Source organism: Thalassophryne amazonica, chromosome 14 (assembly GCF_902500255.1).
Source record: "Thalassophryne amazonica chromosome 14, fThaAma1.1, whole genome shotgun sequence".
Taxonomy (NCBI): Eukaryota; Metazoa; Chordata; class Actinopteri; order Batrachoidiformes; family Batrachoididae; genus Thalassophryne; species Thalassophryne amazonica.
The window spans coordinates 68,269,914-68,286,840 of NC_047116.1; the positions used below are offsets into that span (position 1 = coordinate 68,269,914).

The 16,927-nt window shown below is 42.0% G+C and overlaps 1 protein-coding gene across 2 annotated transcripts in view; it reads right to left on the reverse strand.

Annotated features, from left to right (window-relative positions):
* nmi (N-myc (and STAT) interactor) overlaps positions 1–16,927 on the reverse strand; it is a 48,300-nt gene that overhangs the window by 13,765 nt on the left and 17,608 nt on the right. For both annotated transcript variants that reach the window (XM_034186777.1, XM_034186776.1), the window contains exons 6-7: positions 10,234–10,340; positions 5,443–5,629 (exon numbers count right to left, since the gene is read on the reverse strand). In XM_034186777.1, the coding sequence (XP_034042668.1) occupies positions 5,443–5,629; positions 10,234–10,340 (294 nt within the window). The remainder of the gene's footprint in view (positions 1–5,442; positions 5,630–10,233; positions 10,341–16,927) is intronic.

The window sequence follows — 16,927 nt, forward strand, 5'->3', positions numbered from 1 at the left end:
TGATTAAATAAAGGTTCAATTAAAATGTACATCAACATTAAGCAAGGCTACCTGTCCAGACTTGCACTACACATAGTCAAGTCAGACCACATCTCTGTGCAACGCATCCTTGCATATACTCCCTTCCAGAAATCCACCCCCACCACCATTAAGACAGTGAAAACATGGCCAGACGGTGCTTCTCAGGAGCTGCAGGACTGCTTCAACAACGACTGGGATATTTTTAAGGATTTTTAAGGACCTGGATGTGTTTACAGACACGACACTGTGTTACATTAAGAACTGTGTAGATACGGTCACAGTGGAGAAATGCATCCGGGTCAACCCCAATCAGAATCCCTGGATGACCAGGGAGGTGAAGCAGCTGCTGAAGGAAAGAAACTCTGCCTTCAAAGCTGGTGATCGGGCTCTCTACAGCACAGCTGGTGCCAACCTGAAGAGAGGCATGAGGAAGGCCAAAGATGATTTCAGGAGGAGGATCGATGACCACCAGGCCAGCACCAACAGCTGGCAGGCATGAATGGTGGTCCAGCACCTCACCACCTACAAACCTGGCATCACTGCTGCTGAGAGTGACGTTGCATTTGGCAGAAGAGTTAAATATCTTCTTTACTCACTTTCAGACTGTGACACTAGGAGCAGCCGAGAGCAACTTCACGGTGGGAGAGCACAAGGTGAAGCGCATGCTGAGGGGTGTCCAACCCATGCAAAGCAACGGGCCCTGAGGGCATCTCCGGACGGGTGCTGAAAGACTGTGCAGACCAGCTTGCCAATCTTCAACCGGTCCCTGACAGTCTGCTGCCCCATCATGCATGAAGATCTCCACCACAGTCCCCCTAACCCAAGAAATCCCCCATAATCAGCTTCAATAACTACCAGCCTGTTCCACTCAGAGCTGTGGTGATAACGTGTTTTGAAAAACTGGTTAGAAGCCACATCTTGACATTCCAAACCTCCACTTCAAACCCACACCAATTTTCTTACAAGGCCAACAGGTCAACAGAGGATGCCGTGACCGCTGCTCTCAACACTGCGCTGTCCCACCTGGAGCAACAGGGTAACTACGCCCGTCTTCTCTTTGTGGATTATTGTTCAGCATTCAACAGTATCATTCCCCCATAACCTCATGAGGAAATTGCTGAACCTCGGTCTAATTCATTCCATGTCTTTGCAAAAAAGACTTTCTGTCAGATTGCTCACAGAGAGTCAGGATTGGCCCTCACATATCCACCGCTCTCACACTCAGCACCTGTTCCCCTCAAGGCTGCATGCTGAGCCCACTGCTCTTCACGCTCTATACCTCTGACTGCAGGTTGTGTCACTGGAGGAGATGAGTCCGCTTACCGGAATGAGGTGGAAGAGCTGATGGTGTTCCACTTCCTCCTGAACACATCCAAAACCAAGGAGCAAATCATAGACCTCAGGAGAAACAAAATGGACATTCAGCCCTTTATCATTGGGCGGCCCTGTGTGGAAAAGGTCAGCGACTTCTGTTTCCTGGGAGTTCACATAGAGGAGAAACTGACCTGGGACAGGAACACCACACAGTTGGAAAAGAAGGCACAGCAAAGACTCCATTTTCTGAGGCCTCAGGAAAAATAACTAACCAGAGATTGCTCATGTCTTTTTACTGCTCTACCATGGAGCGCCATCTAACATACTGCCTCTGCAAGTGGTTTGCCAGCTGCACGCTGGCAAACAGGAAAGAGCTTTAGAGGGTTACCAAAATGGCAGAGAAGATCACTGGGTGCTCTCTACCCACAATGATGGACCTTCATGGCTCTTGCTGTCTCAGAAGAGTCAACACCATCCTAAGGGCCCTGTCACACTTAGCACAAATGAGCAGGAATCAAGCTAAATCAGCCAGAATGGGGGAAAAAAAGCCAAATTTTAAGGCACAGTCAGAAGAGACAGACATTAGGACAGTCGTGTTCGCATGCCATACGTGTCCGCTCCGACTGCCGCCCGAAATTGGAATGTCTCGGAGGTAAACACCCAGACTTTCTGATTTCCAATCCGGGGGAGAGCCAAGGGTCTTCTGCCAAGACCTGCTGTCTCACTCTACTGGACCCAGAATGTCATCCAAGTATGGGCTCTAATCATGTAATGCAGGTCCTCCTGATGTCCGCATCACTGCGGTGTATGAGAGCTCAGTTTATCACTGTCATCAGATCCCCTCCGTTCGCAGCAGTCATCACCACTGCACGCACCTGTTACAACAAGCAGTCCGTGATGTGGCCTGACATGTAACTTGTCGACGCTCCGCACGTGTCTAGTCACTGTTGTTCAACAGCCAACAATATGTGTCAAGTGTGATAAATCTGTCATTCGCCTGCCCCTCTCCCTCACTGTCTGTCAACATGACATGTCCCATCTGGATGGACATTTCCTACCTACACATAATGGACCCTGTGCACTGTGCAATTGGAGTTTAGGAGGTGGGGAGATGATGGTCTTTACGGCATTAGGCTTGAGACCAGAAGATCCTTGGTTCAAATCCCAGCCTGACTGGAAAATCACTAAGGGCCCTTGGGCAAGGTCTTTAATCCCCTATTGCTCCCAGTGTGTAGTGAGCACCTTGTATGGCAGCACCCTCACATCGGGGTGAATGTGAGGCATTATGTGAAGCACTTTGAGTGTCTGATGCAGATGGAAAAGCACTATATAAATGCAGTCCATTTACCATTTAGGAGCCCCCCGCCACAGGGCAGCGCTGTGATCGGACCTCACAACCCCACAGGGCTGTGCACGGTCCCACTGTCATCAGCACGGCTCAACAAATCTTAAGAGAAATGTTGTAGAAAAAAGAAACAACACTAGTTTCTAACCCCAGGAAGGTAGATAACGAGCTACAACCTTATTTTTATCCATATGAGCTGTCCTCATATGGATGCTGAGACCCTGATCCATGCGTTCATGTCTTCTAGATTGGACTACTGCAATGTTCTATTTTTTGGTTTACCGCAGTATAGCATTAGGGCGTTCCAATTGGTTCAAAATGCTGCAGACAGACTTTTGACACGAAGCAGAAAGTTCAACGACATTACACCCATTTTGGCATCTCTTCACTGGCTTCCTGTCCCAGTGAGATCAGATTTTAAGGTTCTGCTACTAACCTATAAAATTATTCATGGACCTGGCACCTCCCTACCTCGCTGACCTAATTAAACCTTACGTACCGGCCTGGGCTTTATGTTCTCAGGGTGCAGGACTACTTTGTGTCCCTAGGGTGAATAAGAAGTCTGCGGGTCACAGAGCTTTCTCTTATCGTGCCCCTGTTCTGTGGAATGGTCTCCCTGCATCAATAAAACAATCAGATTCTGTGGAGACTTTCAAGTCCAGATTTAAGACGCACTTCTTTTCCCTTTCATATGGCTAGCATACTGGTACAGTTTGGTTTTACGCTTTTTATTCTTTTAATTCATGTTATTAGTAATTGGAGCGAGCCACGGCCTCAACTTTACCTAAATTCTGGGTCTTTTAGTGAAGCTTAGGGCTAGCGGCCGGCGATCACTTTAGTATTTCTTCTGTTTTTCTTGTTGATTAATGCTGGCAAATTATACAGTATTTTTTATCTTTCTGATGCCTGATTCTGTTTTTTCTCTCTGTTTAAGGTGCAGCTCCATCCAGAGATGGGAGTTGTATTTGTGTTGGCGACCCTCCTGTCCTGTGCACCAACAGCAATTCTTGTATATTCGTCCGTGAATTGTTCTGTGAATGTTTCTGTAATTTATGTTTGTAGCATGGCCCAAGCAGAGGGTCACCCCTCTGAGTCTGGTCTGCTTGAGGTTTCTTCCTCAGAGAGAGTTTTTCCTTACCACTGTTGCTCTGGGGGTTGGTAAGGTTAGACCTTACCTGTGTGAAGCGCCTTGAGGCAACTGTGTTGTGATTTGGCGCTATATAAAAGAAAATAAATTGAATTGAAATTGAAATCCTTTGAACTGGAAAAATAATACTGGCCTTGACTTTGGTATAATATCTGTAAATAATCAGTTTTATTGCTAGTTTTGTTCAGACAAGTCAGGGGATGGATACATGAACATTTCCAAGTAACTGAACATATGAACTTTATTTACATCAGTTATAAAGAAATACAAACAGTATAGCACTTTATGGTAAATCTGTGTGGAGTAGACAGTTCTCAAAAACTGAGTGACTGTGCAAGAAGAAGAGTGAGGAAAGCCACCAAGACACCCACACAACCCAGAAGAAGTTATTGGCTTTTGTGGCTGCGATTGGAGGATCGGAAAAATTGTGCACAGTGTGTGTTTTGCATTTTGTATCACCAGTTATACAGCTTCATGATGAAGTGGAGCAGAGAAGGATTCTCTTTCACCAAAACATCAAATCTAGGTTTGCATCCCAGATATACCTTCTGGCAAATTGTAGCTGAACTTTCAGGTCTTCTTTTTAAGAAAATCCTCCTCTATACCTCTTCATCATGAAGCTGTATAACTGGGTTAACAAGGTCTGTGTGAATTGTTGAGAAACCAGGATATACTGACAGGAAACGGGCTACTGGAACAAGACAAACATGGAAAAGAGCTGACAACATGGAACTGACGGAATGCCACTATGACAGCAGACCCAATGAGAGAGGTTACACGCAACGCATGTGGGAACTATGGATGAACAGAAGACCAACTTCCACATTAACCAAAAGGTGCCTGGTAGCTCAGTGTTCTAACTTCAATAGAAGGAAGCAACTATCAAAACTGGAGATCCAGGGCTACAGCCAGACAGTACTAAGCAGTGTAAAGGAGCAGAGCCTGGTAAAAGATACTAGTGTTAAGGAAGCAGATGATACCCAAACACTTCCTGAAACAGATGCATCTACCGAGGACGGAAGACTGTGGCCAGAATAAAGCGACGGCAACACAACAGCTGGCAGTACGACCTGTGACTTTACCGCAGCCTGTCAACCAATAAAACCTTGGTATTCTAACAATATAATTTTTGTATTGATAAACGTTTGTACCATTAATTGGCATCTACAAACTAACAAGTATTAATATTATTGCTCATCCTTGCACACGCTGTTTGATGAACATTTTCCTCTACTTGCACCCATCTTGTGTTTTTTAAGAGCTGACGTAACATGTGAATTTCTCCTCTGAGATCAATAAAGTTTATCATATCTTAACTATAACTAAAATGAGAATTTATTAACTTCATTCATGTCTTGATTGTAATTTGTTGTGTTCAATGCCATAATAATTTTCCATCTCTGCTTCTGTGTTTAGAACATTCACAAGCACATGTATGTGGAGACGGTGAGGGGTCAGGACTAAGAATTCTCTGACTGCTTGACTTGGATACTTCCCAATGACCTGGATATTTTAGAATTCTGTCCCATATTGTGCTATTGATCTCTAACAGTAATGTGGATGTTGGGTATTGGCTGTTTGAAATGTTTTTATGTGCAGACCCAAAGAATTTTACCTCCAGGATGAAGAAAGGTGATATGGCCTGTCCCAGTGTTCTGGTCATACTCGATGTTTTCCACCTCTCCTCCTCCTCTGCTGGGCCTGGAGAAATTGATGTGCAGTCGGTCCTTTGTTTGCTCCACAGACATGGAAGATGGGATGTCAGACACAATGAGCTCTTTTCTGGAAACACTGAGGTGGAGCTATATTGAGAATAACAAACACTGAAGTCACTGTTGACGAACACCGCCGATGTAGCTCCATTTTGGCCTTCCCCCAACTAGAGTCCCTTTGTTCGGGGAGTAGCGTCAACTTAGAACATGGTGCCATTTTGGGGCCAACTGTGCTGAACTACTGAACTAAACTTTTATATTTCAACATTTTTTTAATCAGTTAATCACATACAGCAATACATCCAGATACAGGTACTATCAAAATAAATATAAAAATAGTTAAGCTATCAAATTTACAATTTTTGATGATTTATTTAATTAATTTAAAGCCTGATTTATGCTTCTGCAACTCTGTAACTTCGTGTCATGAAGCAGACGCGCGTGACAGTTTTAAAGTCCTCTGTCGCTGGATTATGATTTATTCTGGACTAATTTGTCCAACAATCTTTTCTTTCTGCAATCCTCACCATCAATTCAAAGGTAAACTGTACAGTTTCATCTTTTTCCGACCCAGTGTTGTAAATTTGTGGACTTTTCTGCCAAACGTATGTGATCTTGAAATGTAATCAGTGTGCACACTACAAAAACTATTATGAGAGGAAAGAGCTGTGTTAAATCACAGCCTTTTGCTGTGTCTGATTTAACAGGTGCGCATCAGTCTGAGTACAGAGTGGAAAAAAATGAACAGTCAAGCTTTTAATCACGGAAATGACTCCAGTTTGACTCCACAGAGTATATACACTGGAAATACACTGCGATCGGACAGGACATTTTATCCGATTTATACAAAATCTGTTATATACAGTGTTTATTACATGGAAAACCATGCAAAAACATACCATGACAGTTTAGGCAAGTTTTACTGTACATGGAACTGAACATTAAATTTACCTCTCAAAACTTCCATCCCACACTGACTTTATTTTCCAAAAATTTTTCTTCTTCTGTTCGGATCTGAAGGGAATCTGTACATCTTGAAGCCCTTGTCATGGTTGTTGTGCATCCAAATGCACAACAACCCGGCATTTTCAGATAAATAAATAAATAAAAAGTTGGATTTACATGCAGACAGATTAACAGTGACCAGTATTTTGAACCCAAGATGGCACCAGAAGTCACTTGAAACCCCCCCCGGCTCATCATGTTGCCACTCTCTGAATAAAGGGACTCTACCCCAACCGCCCCCCACCCCCAACTAAAATGAATCACACCACACCGTTTCTTCCGATACTCATACTCAACACTGAACTGACCATGGGCATTAATGACATGTTTACACATTAGGTTCAACAGAAAGCCAGCGGATCTGCCACTGCTGCCCTGGTGCTTGCCATTAGGAAAATGTCTTACACTTAAGTAACTAAACAAACAAACAAACATATTAACATCAAAGTATATTGGAAATATTAATAGTAAAAGTATTTACTACACACAGCATCCTATTTCAGTATATCAAATTACTGGATTCTAATTATTGATGCATTAATGTGTTCATTACTTTGTGGTTGCAGCTGGTAAATGTGGAGCTAATTTTAAAGTATTTGTGTATACAGTAGTGTTCAGAATAATAGTAGTGCTATGTGACTAAAAATATTAATCCAGGTTTTGAGTATATTTCTTATTGTTACATGGGAAACAAGGTACCAGTAGATTCAGTAGATTCTCACAAATCCAACAAGACCAAGCATTCATGATATGCACACTCTTAATGCTATGAAATTGGGCTATTAGTAAAAAAGTAGAAAAGGGGGTGTTCACAATAATAGTAGCATCTGCTGTTGACGCTACAAACTCAAAACTATTATGTTCAAACTGCTTTTTTAGCAATCCTGTGAATCACTAAACTAGTATTTAGTTGTATAACCACAGTTTTTCATGATTTTTTCACATCTGCGAGGCATTCATTTTGTTGGTTTGGAACCAAGATTTTGCTCGTTTACTAGTGTGCTTGGGGTCATTGTCTTGTTGAAACACCCATTTCAGGGGCATGTCCTCTTCAGCATAAGGCAAAATGACCTCTTCAAGTATTTTGACATATCCAAACTGATCCATGATACCTGGTATGTGATATATAGGCCAAAAACCATAGTAGGAGAAACATGCCCATATCATGATGCTTGCACCACCACGCTTCACTGTCTTCACTGTGAACTGTGGCTTGAATTCAGAGTTTGGGGGTCGTCTCACAAAGTGTCTGTGGCCCTTGGACCCAAAAAGAACAATTTTACTCTCATCAGTCCACAAAATATTCCTCCATTTCTCTTTAGGCCAGTTGATGTGTTCTTTGGCAAATTGTAACCTCTTCTGCACATGTATTTTATTTAACAGAGGGACTTTGCGGGGGATTCTTGCAAATAAATTAACTTCACACAGGCGTCTTCTAACTGTCGCAGCACTTACAGGTAACTCCAGACTGTCTTTGATCATCCTGAAGCTGATCAATGGGTGAGCCTTTGCCATTCTGGTTATTCCTCTATCCATTTTGATGGTTGTTTTCTGTTTTCTTCCACACGTCTGTTTTTTTTTTTTGTCCATTTTAAAGCATTGGAGATCATTGTAGATGAACAGCCTATATTTTTTTTGCAACTGCGTATAATTTTTCCACTCTCCAATCAACTTTTTAATCAAACTGTGCTGTTCTTCTGAACAATTTCTTGAACGTCCCATTTTCCTCAGTCTTTCAAAGAGAAAAGCATGTTCAATGGAGAAAAGCATGGCTTCATCCTTACATAGGGGACACCTGATTCACACCTGTTTGTTCCACAAAATTGACAAACTCACTGACTGAATGCCACACTACTATTATTGTGAACACCCCCTTTTCTACTTTTTTTTTTACTAATAGCCCAATTTCATAGCCTTAAGAGTGTGCATATCATGAATGCTTGATCTTGTTGGATTTGTGAGAATCTACTGAATCTACTGGTACCTTGTTTCCCATGTAACAATAAGAGATATACTCAAAACATGGATTAATCTTTTTAGTCACACAGCACTACTATTATTCTGAACACTACTGTATATTTTACCCATGACTTTACTGCAGCTTCTGAATTCCCCCCGTGGACAAATAAAAACTTGGTATTCTAACAATATAATGTTTGTATTGATAAGATTTTGTACCATGAATCGGAATCTACAAACTAATTACAACTACTAAGGCCCCATTAAAAAACAGTTTATCATCCCCGTCCGCATCAATTTATTTGGGGGGGGGGCTCATTGACGGCGGTACAGCTGGTGTAAGGACCGGCACTTCCACTATGTGGTGAGTATGCTTTGGCCGAAGATGGCTGAAGTTTACTGAGCCGGGCCCGGAACTTGCCGCTTGACAATGGAGGTAGCTTGGACACCAAGTACAATGGCTGCAAGGTGAGTTTTTCCTTGGGGAGTTGTAGCTCTGTGCTGACACATTCTATTCCATGTTCCTTCTGGCAAACTGTAGCTTCTTTTGAAGAAAATCCTTTTCTCTTGTATCAGAGAAAACAAAAAAAATATAACTTAAAAAATTAATAAAACTGCCCTCTCTCATCACTTTTTTCATTATAGACTGTTTTTTTTAATGAGGCCTAACTAAGGCTGTCATAACTGTAGTTGATTAAAAAGTACAATATTTACCTTCAGAAGTATAAAGTAGGAACAAACAGAAACACCCAAATAAGGCACAATGTACATTTCAGCATAGTACTGATGCAAATGTACTTAATGTGCCTTGACACTTGCATGCATTTAACCCTCACACGGCCGCGCAATTTGTCGTGCCAATGTGACCCGCTGTGTTCCGCTGGATGCTGCAATTTGTGCCACATCCAGTGGCATAAAATAATGATGCGTACATAAAATAATTATTTTGGAGTGGATTAATCATTTGCTCAGTTTTACTGATGAAAACACCTCTAATGGCTTCCTGAATCACAGAGGAAATTTCTACAGCTGCAGCTTTTTTCCCCTCTCTCTTTCCTGCGCTTCATGAGGTGGAGAGCGCATTTGGAATCACCTAAATGGTAACTATTTGTAATATTTATATTGTAATGGCTTGGTAAAACAGTTGCATTTTCATTCCTTCTCATGAGTAGCTGTAAAATTATGTTTATGATAGATTTAACATCTTGTCATAATCGTTCATATGAGCTGCGCTGTGATGCTCTGCGCTGACGCAATGACTTGCAGTGACACATAGTGTTTTTGAATTGTTTACGCAATGTTCACATAATCAATGCATGCCAGAGATTTTGAACATTTCAAAATTTTCTTTCCGCATCTGCATGAAGCCACGCACAGTTTACGAGTTTACTCTCTGGCACGGCAGATTGCGTACCAGTGTGCAGATCAAATTTGTGCAAGTGTCAAGACACCCTTAGTTACTGCTGCACGCGTGCACACACACATTATTACAGTGTTCAAAGGATGAAAGGCTCTGAATGACTGATCTAATTTTAACTTTCGCCTGTGAAAACTGCGGTGCTGTTAATTATAGTATTTAATAAAGACATAAAAAATTAGGTAAACTGATGAACTTGAGTCTCGTTTTCATGCAGGCTGCTACATTCACTGGTCTTATTTTCAAAAAATTAATCATATGTCATAATGTCAAACCCTGCTTATGATGTAGCCTTTAGCACACCCACACATACCTCAAACTTTACTGTAGGTTCCACTGATACTCTTTTTGGTTTCACATCCAATTGTGTTTCCTCATACAACACAGAGCACTTAGGAATCTTCAAAACCTGAGAAGCCACTAGAGAAAACAAAATAAAGTAGGTCAGTGTGAGCCACTTTGTTTTAAAGTTCCATGTTACTGGTTGTGTGTGTGTGTGTGTGTGTGTGTGTGTGTGTGTGTGTGTGTGTGTGTGTGTGTGTGTGTGTGTGTGTGTGTGTGTGTGTGTGTGTGTGTGTGTGTGTGTGTGTGTGTGTGTGTGTGTGTTGTGAAACCAGGTTTGTCTCAAAATGTGTCCTCCACTTTTTAAACAATTGAGATTTTCCAGTTAGTTATTTATTTTTCACTTAACACATTGTGAAGACCCCTGTCACTCTGAGCATCTTTCTACTCCAGACACACTTTTATTCTGAAAACCCACAAACATCCTGTTACTTTTTCAATTCGGGTCCCTAAAATATCCTCAACACCACTGTTCACCAACCTTGCCAATACATTAGCAAATACTATTTGTCACATTTGTTTGTGACAAATGTGATTGTTCTCCGATTGTTCTGTCTGAGTTACTTTCATTAGTCACTTCCTCCAAACCATCAACATGTCTATTAGACCCCATTCCTACCAGGCTGCTCAAGGAAGCCCTACCATTAATTAATGTTTCGATCTTAAATATGATCAATCTATCTTTATTAGTTGGCTATGTACCATAGGCTTTTAAGTTGGCAGTAATTAAACCATTATTTAAAAATCCATCACTTGACCCAGCTATCTTAGCTAATTATAGGCCAATCTCCAACCTTCCTTTTCTCTCAAAAATTCTTGAAAGGGTAGTTGTAAAACAGCTAACTGATCATCTGCAGATGAATGGTCTATTTGAAGAGTTTCAGTCAGGTTTCAGAATTCATCATAGTACAGAAACAGCATTAGTGAAGGTTACAAATGATCTTCTTATGGCCTCAGACAGTGGACTCATCTCTGTGCTCGTCCTGTTAGACCTCAGTGCAGCTTTTGATACTGTTGACCATAAAAATTTATTACAGAGATTATAGCATGCCATAGGTATTAAAGGCACTGCACTGCAGTGGTTTGAATCATATTTATCTAATAGATTACAATTTGTTCATGTAAATGGGGAGTCTTCTTCACGGACTAAGGTTAATTATGGAGTTCAACCAATCAATCAACTTTTTTCTTATATAGCGCCAAATCACAACAAACAGTTGCCCCAAGGCGCTCAAGTTCCACAAGGTTCTGTGCTAGGGCCGATTTTATTCACTTTATACATGCTTCCCTTAGGCAGTATTATTAGAAAGCACTGCTTAAATTTTCATTGTTACGCAGATGATACCCAGCTTTATCTATCCATGAAGCCAGAGGACACACACCAATTAGTTAAACTGCAGGAATGTCTTTCAGACATAAAGACATGGATGACCTCTAATTTCCTGCTTTTAAATTCAGATAAAACTGAAGTTATTGTACTTGGCCCCACACATCTTAGAAACATGGTGTCTAACAGATCCTTCTCTGGATGGCATTACCCTGACCTCCAGTAATACTGTGAGAAATCTTGGAGTCATTTTTTGATCAGGATATGTCCTTCAATGCGCATATTAAGCAAAAAATTAGAAAGGTCTTGTCTCAGAGTGATGCTGAAAAGCTAATTCATGCATTTATTTCTTCTAGGCTGGACTATTGTAATTCATTATTATCAGGTTGTCCTAAAAGTTCCCTGAAAAGCCTTCAGTTAATTCAAAATGCTGCAGCTAGAGTACTGACAGGGACTAGAAGGAGAGAGCATATTTCACCCATATTGGCTTCTCTTCATTGGCTCCCTGTTAATTCCAGAATAGAATTTAAAATTCTTCTTCTTACTTATAAGGTTTCGAATAATCAGGTCCCATCTTATCTTAGGGACCTCATAGTACCATATCACCCCAATAGAGCGCTTCGCTCTCAGACTGCAGGCTTACTTGTAGTTCCTAGGGTTTGTGAGAGTAGAATGGGAGGCAGAGCCTTCAGCTTTCAGGCTCCTCTCCTGTGGAACCAGCTCCCAATTCGGATTAGGGAGACAGACACCCTCTCTACTTTTAAGATTAAGCTTAAAACTTTCCTTTTTGAAAAAGCTTATAGTTAGGGCTGGATCAGGTGACCCTGAACCATCCCTTAGTTATGCTGCTATAGACTTAGACTGCTGGGGGGTTTCCCATGATGCACCCAGTGTTTCTTTTTATTCACCTCTTTTTGCTCTGTATGCACCACTCTGCTTTTAATCATTGGTGATTGTCTTACAATATAAAGCGCCTTGGGGCGACTGTTTGTTGTGATTTGGCACTATATAAATAAAATTGATTTGATTTGATTTTTACTTTTATCTTTCAGCTGCTCCTCTTGGTGGGGTGGGGGGTGCTCCTGGTGTTCCTAATGCCTCCCAGCAGAGTTCTAATCAGGATCGACTGCTTGACTTCTGAGACCCGTTGGAATCAGAACAATCACTAGGAGGTGTGTTTGCACAGGATCCCCTCTATATTACATGCACACAAAGTTGTGTGTCATTAGTACACACCTTATTCACAAATTAGTTCATTCAGCCCTGAAGCTTGGCTTGTAAAGCAACTTTACCAAAAATTATACAATTCTGCCATAATGACAAATTATAACTGACTGTCAGCAGGAATAAATCAAGTATGACACCGATCTAGTGTTAATTTTGTTGTCCCTTTTTCAATTTAGTCTTAGTCTTAGGTCAAAGTTCATTCTTAGTCTTAGTCACATTTAGTCATTCACATATCATTTTTGTTATGGCTCCTTCACACACAGTGTGAATTTGGTCGCAGTGTGCATTAAGTGCACATGAAGCGGAAATCGTAAGGAAACCATGTAATTTTGTAGCTGCCTCTAACGCCTCGTACACCTGTTGCTACAACTGTGCGCACACCAGCAGCTGAAAGACAGAGTGTGCGCTGTGCGAGCCCATCAAACCCTCTCACAGCAGGTGTTGGCGAAATTCCAGCTGACACATACAAACATTTAACATCACTTACTTGGCACTTAGAAAATGTGTGGCCATTCGCACTCTTGGCACGACAACAGACTGCAGACAATCACTGTCAAACTCGCAGTGAAATTTGTCTAAGTGGCCTACGAGTGTGGCTTTGGTGTGCGTGCTAAACTGACAGGAGGTGTGGCTATGAGATTCTGGACTTCCTAGCTGGACAGTACTGTGTCTGGACAGACATGGACTAACAACTGACCACTGTCACGTGCGTGTGTCTGTTTGCTGTCATCAAGTAGACATGAATAAAAACATATCACTGTGTCGACTGGCTGCAGCAAAAGAGCGCACGCACGCACACGGCGTGCACATGGACAGGCTGCCCTCAAGTTGAAACGGACCGTCAGATCATAACACGAATGAGTGGAAAGTGGAAAAGGGGAAAAGTGTGCTGCGGTCTGATGAGTCCACATTTCAAATTGTTTTTGGAAATCATGGGTGTCGTGTTCTCCAGACAAAAGAGGAAAAAGACCATCCAGATTAGCATGGGCAACTTACACATCTGTGATGGCACCATCAATGCTGAAAGGTACATCCAGGTTTTGGAGCAACACATGCTGCCATTCAAGCAATGTCTTTTTCAGGGACATCCCTGCTTATGGTAAATGGTAAATGAACTGCATTTATATAGCACTTTTTCCATCTGCATCAGACGCTCAAAGCGCTTTATAATAACGCCTCACATTCACCCCAATGTCAGAGTGCTGCCATACAAGGCGCTCACTACACACCAGGAGCAACTACGGGATTAAGGACCTTGCCCATTTTGTGGTCAGACTGGGATTTGAACCAAGGACCCTCTGCCCTCAAGCCCAACGCTTAACCACTAAACCATCACCTCCCCTTAGTGAGGTGAGCAGGTTAGTGAACAATGATCCTCAAGGAAGAAATGATTCATGCCTACATATTCATCTCATCTCCACAAAGGAGGTACGGTTTTCACTGGCATTTGTCTGTTTATCTCTTAGCAGTATAAGTCAAAAAGTAATGAATGGGTTTAAACAAAATTTGGTGAGCAGATGCATAATGTTCCAGGAAATAAGTGATTCGATTTTGGAGGTGATTCAGAATATATTCCGGAAGTGATATCCAGAACAATGTCTGGCACGTAGCAACAATTAACTCAAAAAGTTGATAGGTTGTTGGTGAAATTTGGTGACCAGATGGATAATGTCCTAGGAAGTGAGGGATCTGATTTTGAACTGGCTCTGGAACATATTTTGGATCCAGATGTTTTCAGAGACAGCCTTGCCAGAGGTCTTCGCTCTCCCTACATCTTCTCCTTTAAGTAGCTATGACAATTTCAGCATTTACCAAGTTTCTCCTATTTTTGAAGTTTTTTATTCGCTGATACGAACACAGGTTTTTTCCACTTACTGATTGCATATTTAATCAAACTGAAGCCTTTTTAGTCCAAACTCCATCATATATTGTACATTATAATAACATTGATGCATAAATCTGAAGCCTCCTGTTAAGTCTCTGCATCAATTAAGGGCAGCATTCACCTTAAATCTAGTTAAATGTTTTAATGTGAGTGCTTGCTCTGCTTCACACACGCATCCTGTCTTTCTTCACTGAATTAAAAAATTTAAAAGAACACTTATTCACAGAACAGCAACATTAACAGAGTAGATACAGCCACTAGCAGGTTAGCTTGATATGCTAACAATTCCACACTCACGTTTTAGTAAAGATAACCCAGATTCCTTACTTTTGCTAACAGATAACATCTTTAAACAATGTATGATTTCTTCTTCTTCTTCTTCTTTTTGAAGCAGCAGGACCTTCGTGGCCGGGACGACGGTGGGGATCGAACCCACAAGGCTCACACAAAAGACCATTCCTCTACCAGGCCAAAGGGAAACTCCCTGTTAGCCAAGTTAGTGGGAACGTCTTTTCAATTGGGACCCGGGACTTTCATCCCGCTACACATCTCCCCACCATTTTTGACTTCGTCCCGAAGTCACAGGTGCATGTTAGCATACTCTGTGACCCACATCCTGTTTGTGATGCCAGATTGAAGCAGCAGGACCTTCGTGGCCGGGACAACGGTGGGGGAATCGAACCCACGCAGCTCGCACCAAAAGACCGTTCCTCTACCAGGTCAGCCAAAGGGGAACTCCCCGTTAGCCAAGCTAGCGGGAACGTCTTTTCAGTTGGGACCCGGGACTTTCATCCCGCTACATTTTTATTTCCGGCAGACTAGGCATGGCTAGTGCATTGCTGCCCCACTTGGCAGAAAGTGGGGGCTTATGTCACCAAGACAACGCCAAGCCACGTTCTCCATGTGCTACAACAGCGTGGCTTCGTAGTAAAAGAGTGCAGGTACTAGACTGGCCTGCCTGCAGTCCAGGCCTGTCACCCATTGAAAATGTGTGGCGCATTTTGAAGCGCAAAATACGACAACGGAGACCCCGGACTGTTGAACAACTGAAGTCGTATATCAAGCAAGAATGGGAAAGAATTCCACCTACAAAGCTTCAACAATTAGTGTCCTCAGTTCCCAAACGCTTACTGAGTGTTGTTAGAAGGAAAGGTGATGTAAAACAGTGGAACACAACGTGCCTGCAATGTATGCCTGTTGTGCTGCAGGCATCCATTTCAAAATGAGCAAATATTTGCACAAAAAACAATAAAGTTTATCAGTTTGAACATTAAATATGTATCTAACGTCCCAACTTCATTGGAATTGGGTTTGTACACAGTTTTAGTCATTGTTTTTACAACACTGGTGCCGGGTTGTTGACAAACATATTTTGTCTCGTTTCGTCTGACGAAATTAACAACACCAATCAGCACATAACTCAAGGCAAAAACATGTCGCTGAATCCTGATCAACAGGACAAACTTCATTCTTTATTTTCACATTCAATGATAAATGTGGGAGCAGAAAAAAAAAAATCTATAAAGAGTAAAAACCGGGGTTGAGTTTGGACACAAACTGCCTGTGTTCAGGCCAGTGCTCTATATAAAGAGACTTTAAGGATATTCTTTCCACTTTCCTCAATCACCGACCACAACTACAAACAGTCCCCTCCTCCTGGAGTGAGAGCACATATCCATAAGGTGTTTTCTGAGCACCAGCGTCTTTCTTTAATTGCTCCAAATGAGAACACAGCATCTGCAAAGGATCCAGGAAAGCAGCGCAACAAGTGTCTTTTTTGTACACTTCGAGTGTAATGTTTTAATAGAGAGCTGAATGACGTCACTGTATCGCATTTCAGGCAACCAATCACATGGAGCAAAGCTTTTACAGTCAGCTGAGTTGTTACTCAAAAATCACAATAGACACAAAAAACCTCATCTGTGACAGCAGATTGGACAGACGCTATATTCCTGCTGAAGGTCAGTGCTTTTGAATCGCCGTACACGATAACACTGTGGTTATAAAAACAAATTCCTTGAGGAGTGAGGTTTCCTTTTAACAAAGTGCTGAAGCGCTGGGATGAAACATTTCTGAGCACCTTCTCTGTGCTTTTTTGACCAAAAAGAAAAAATAAATAAACAAACTACTATACAGACACGGGGTCTTAGTCCCAAGTCCGGACTGCCACACACATTCTAGCCTCACTCGCCGGTGCCAGTTCCTGCCTTGCTCAGCTGCTGCTAA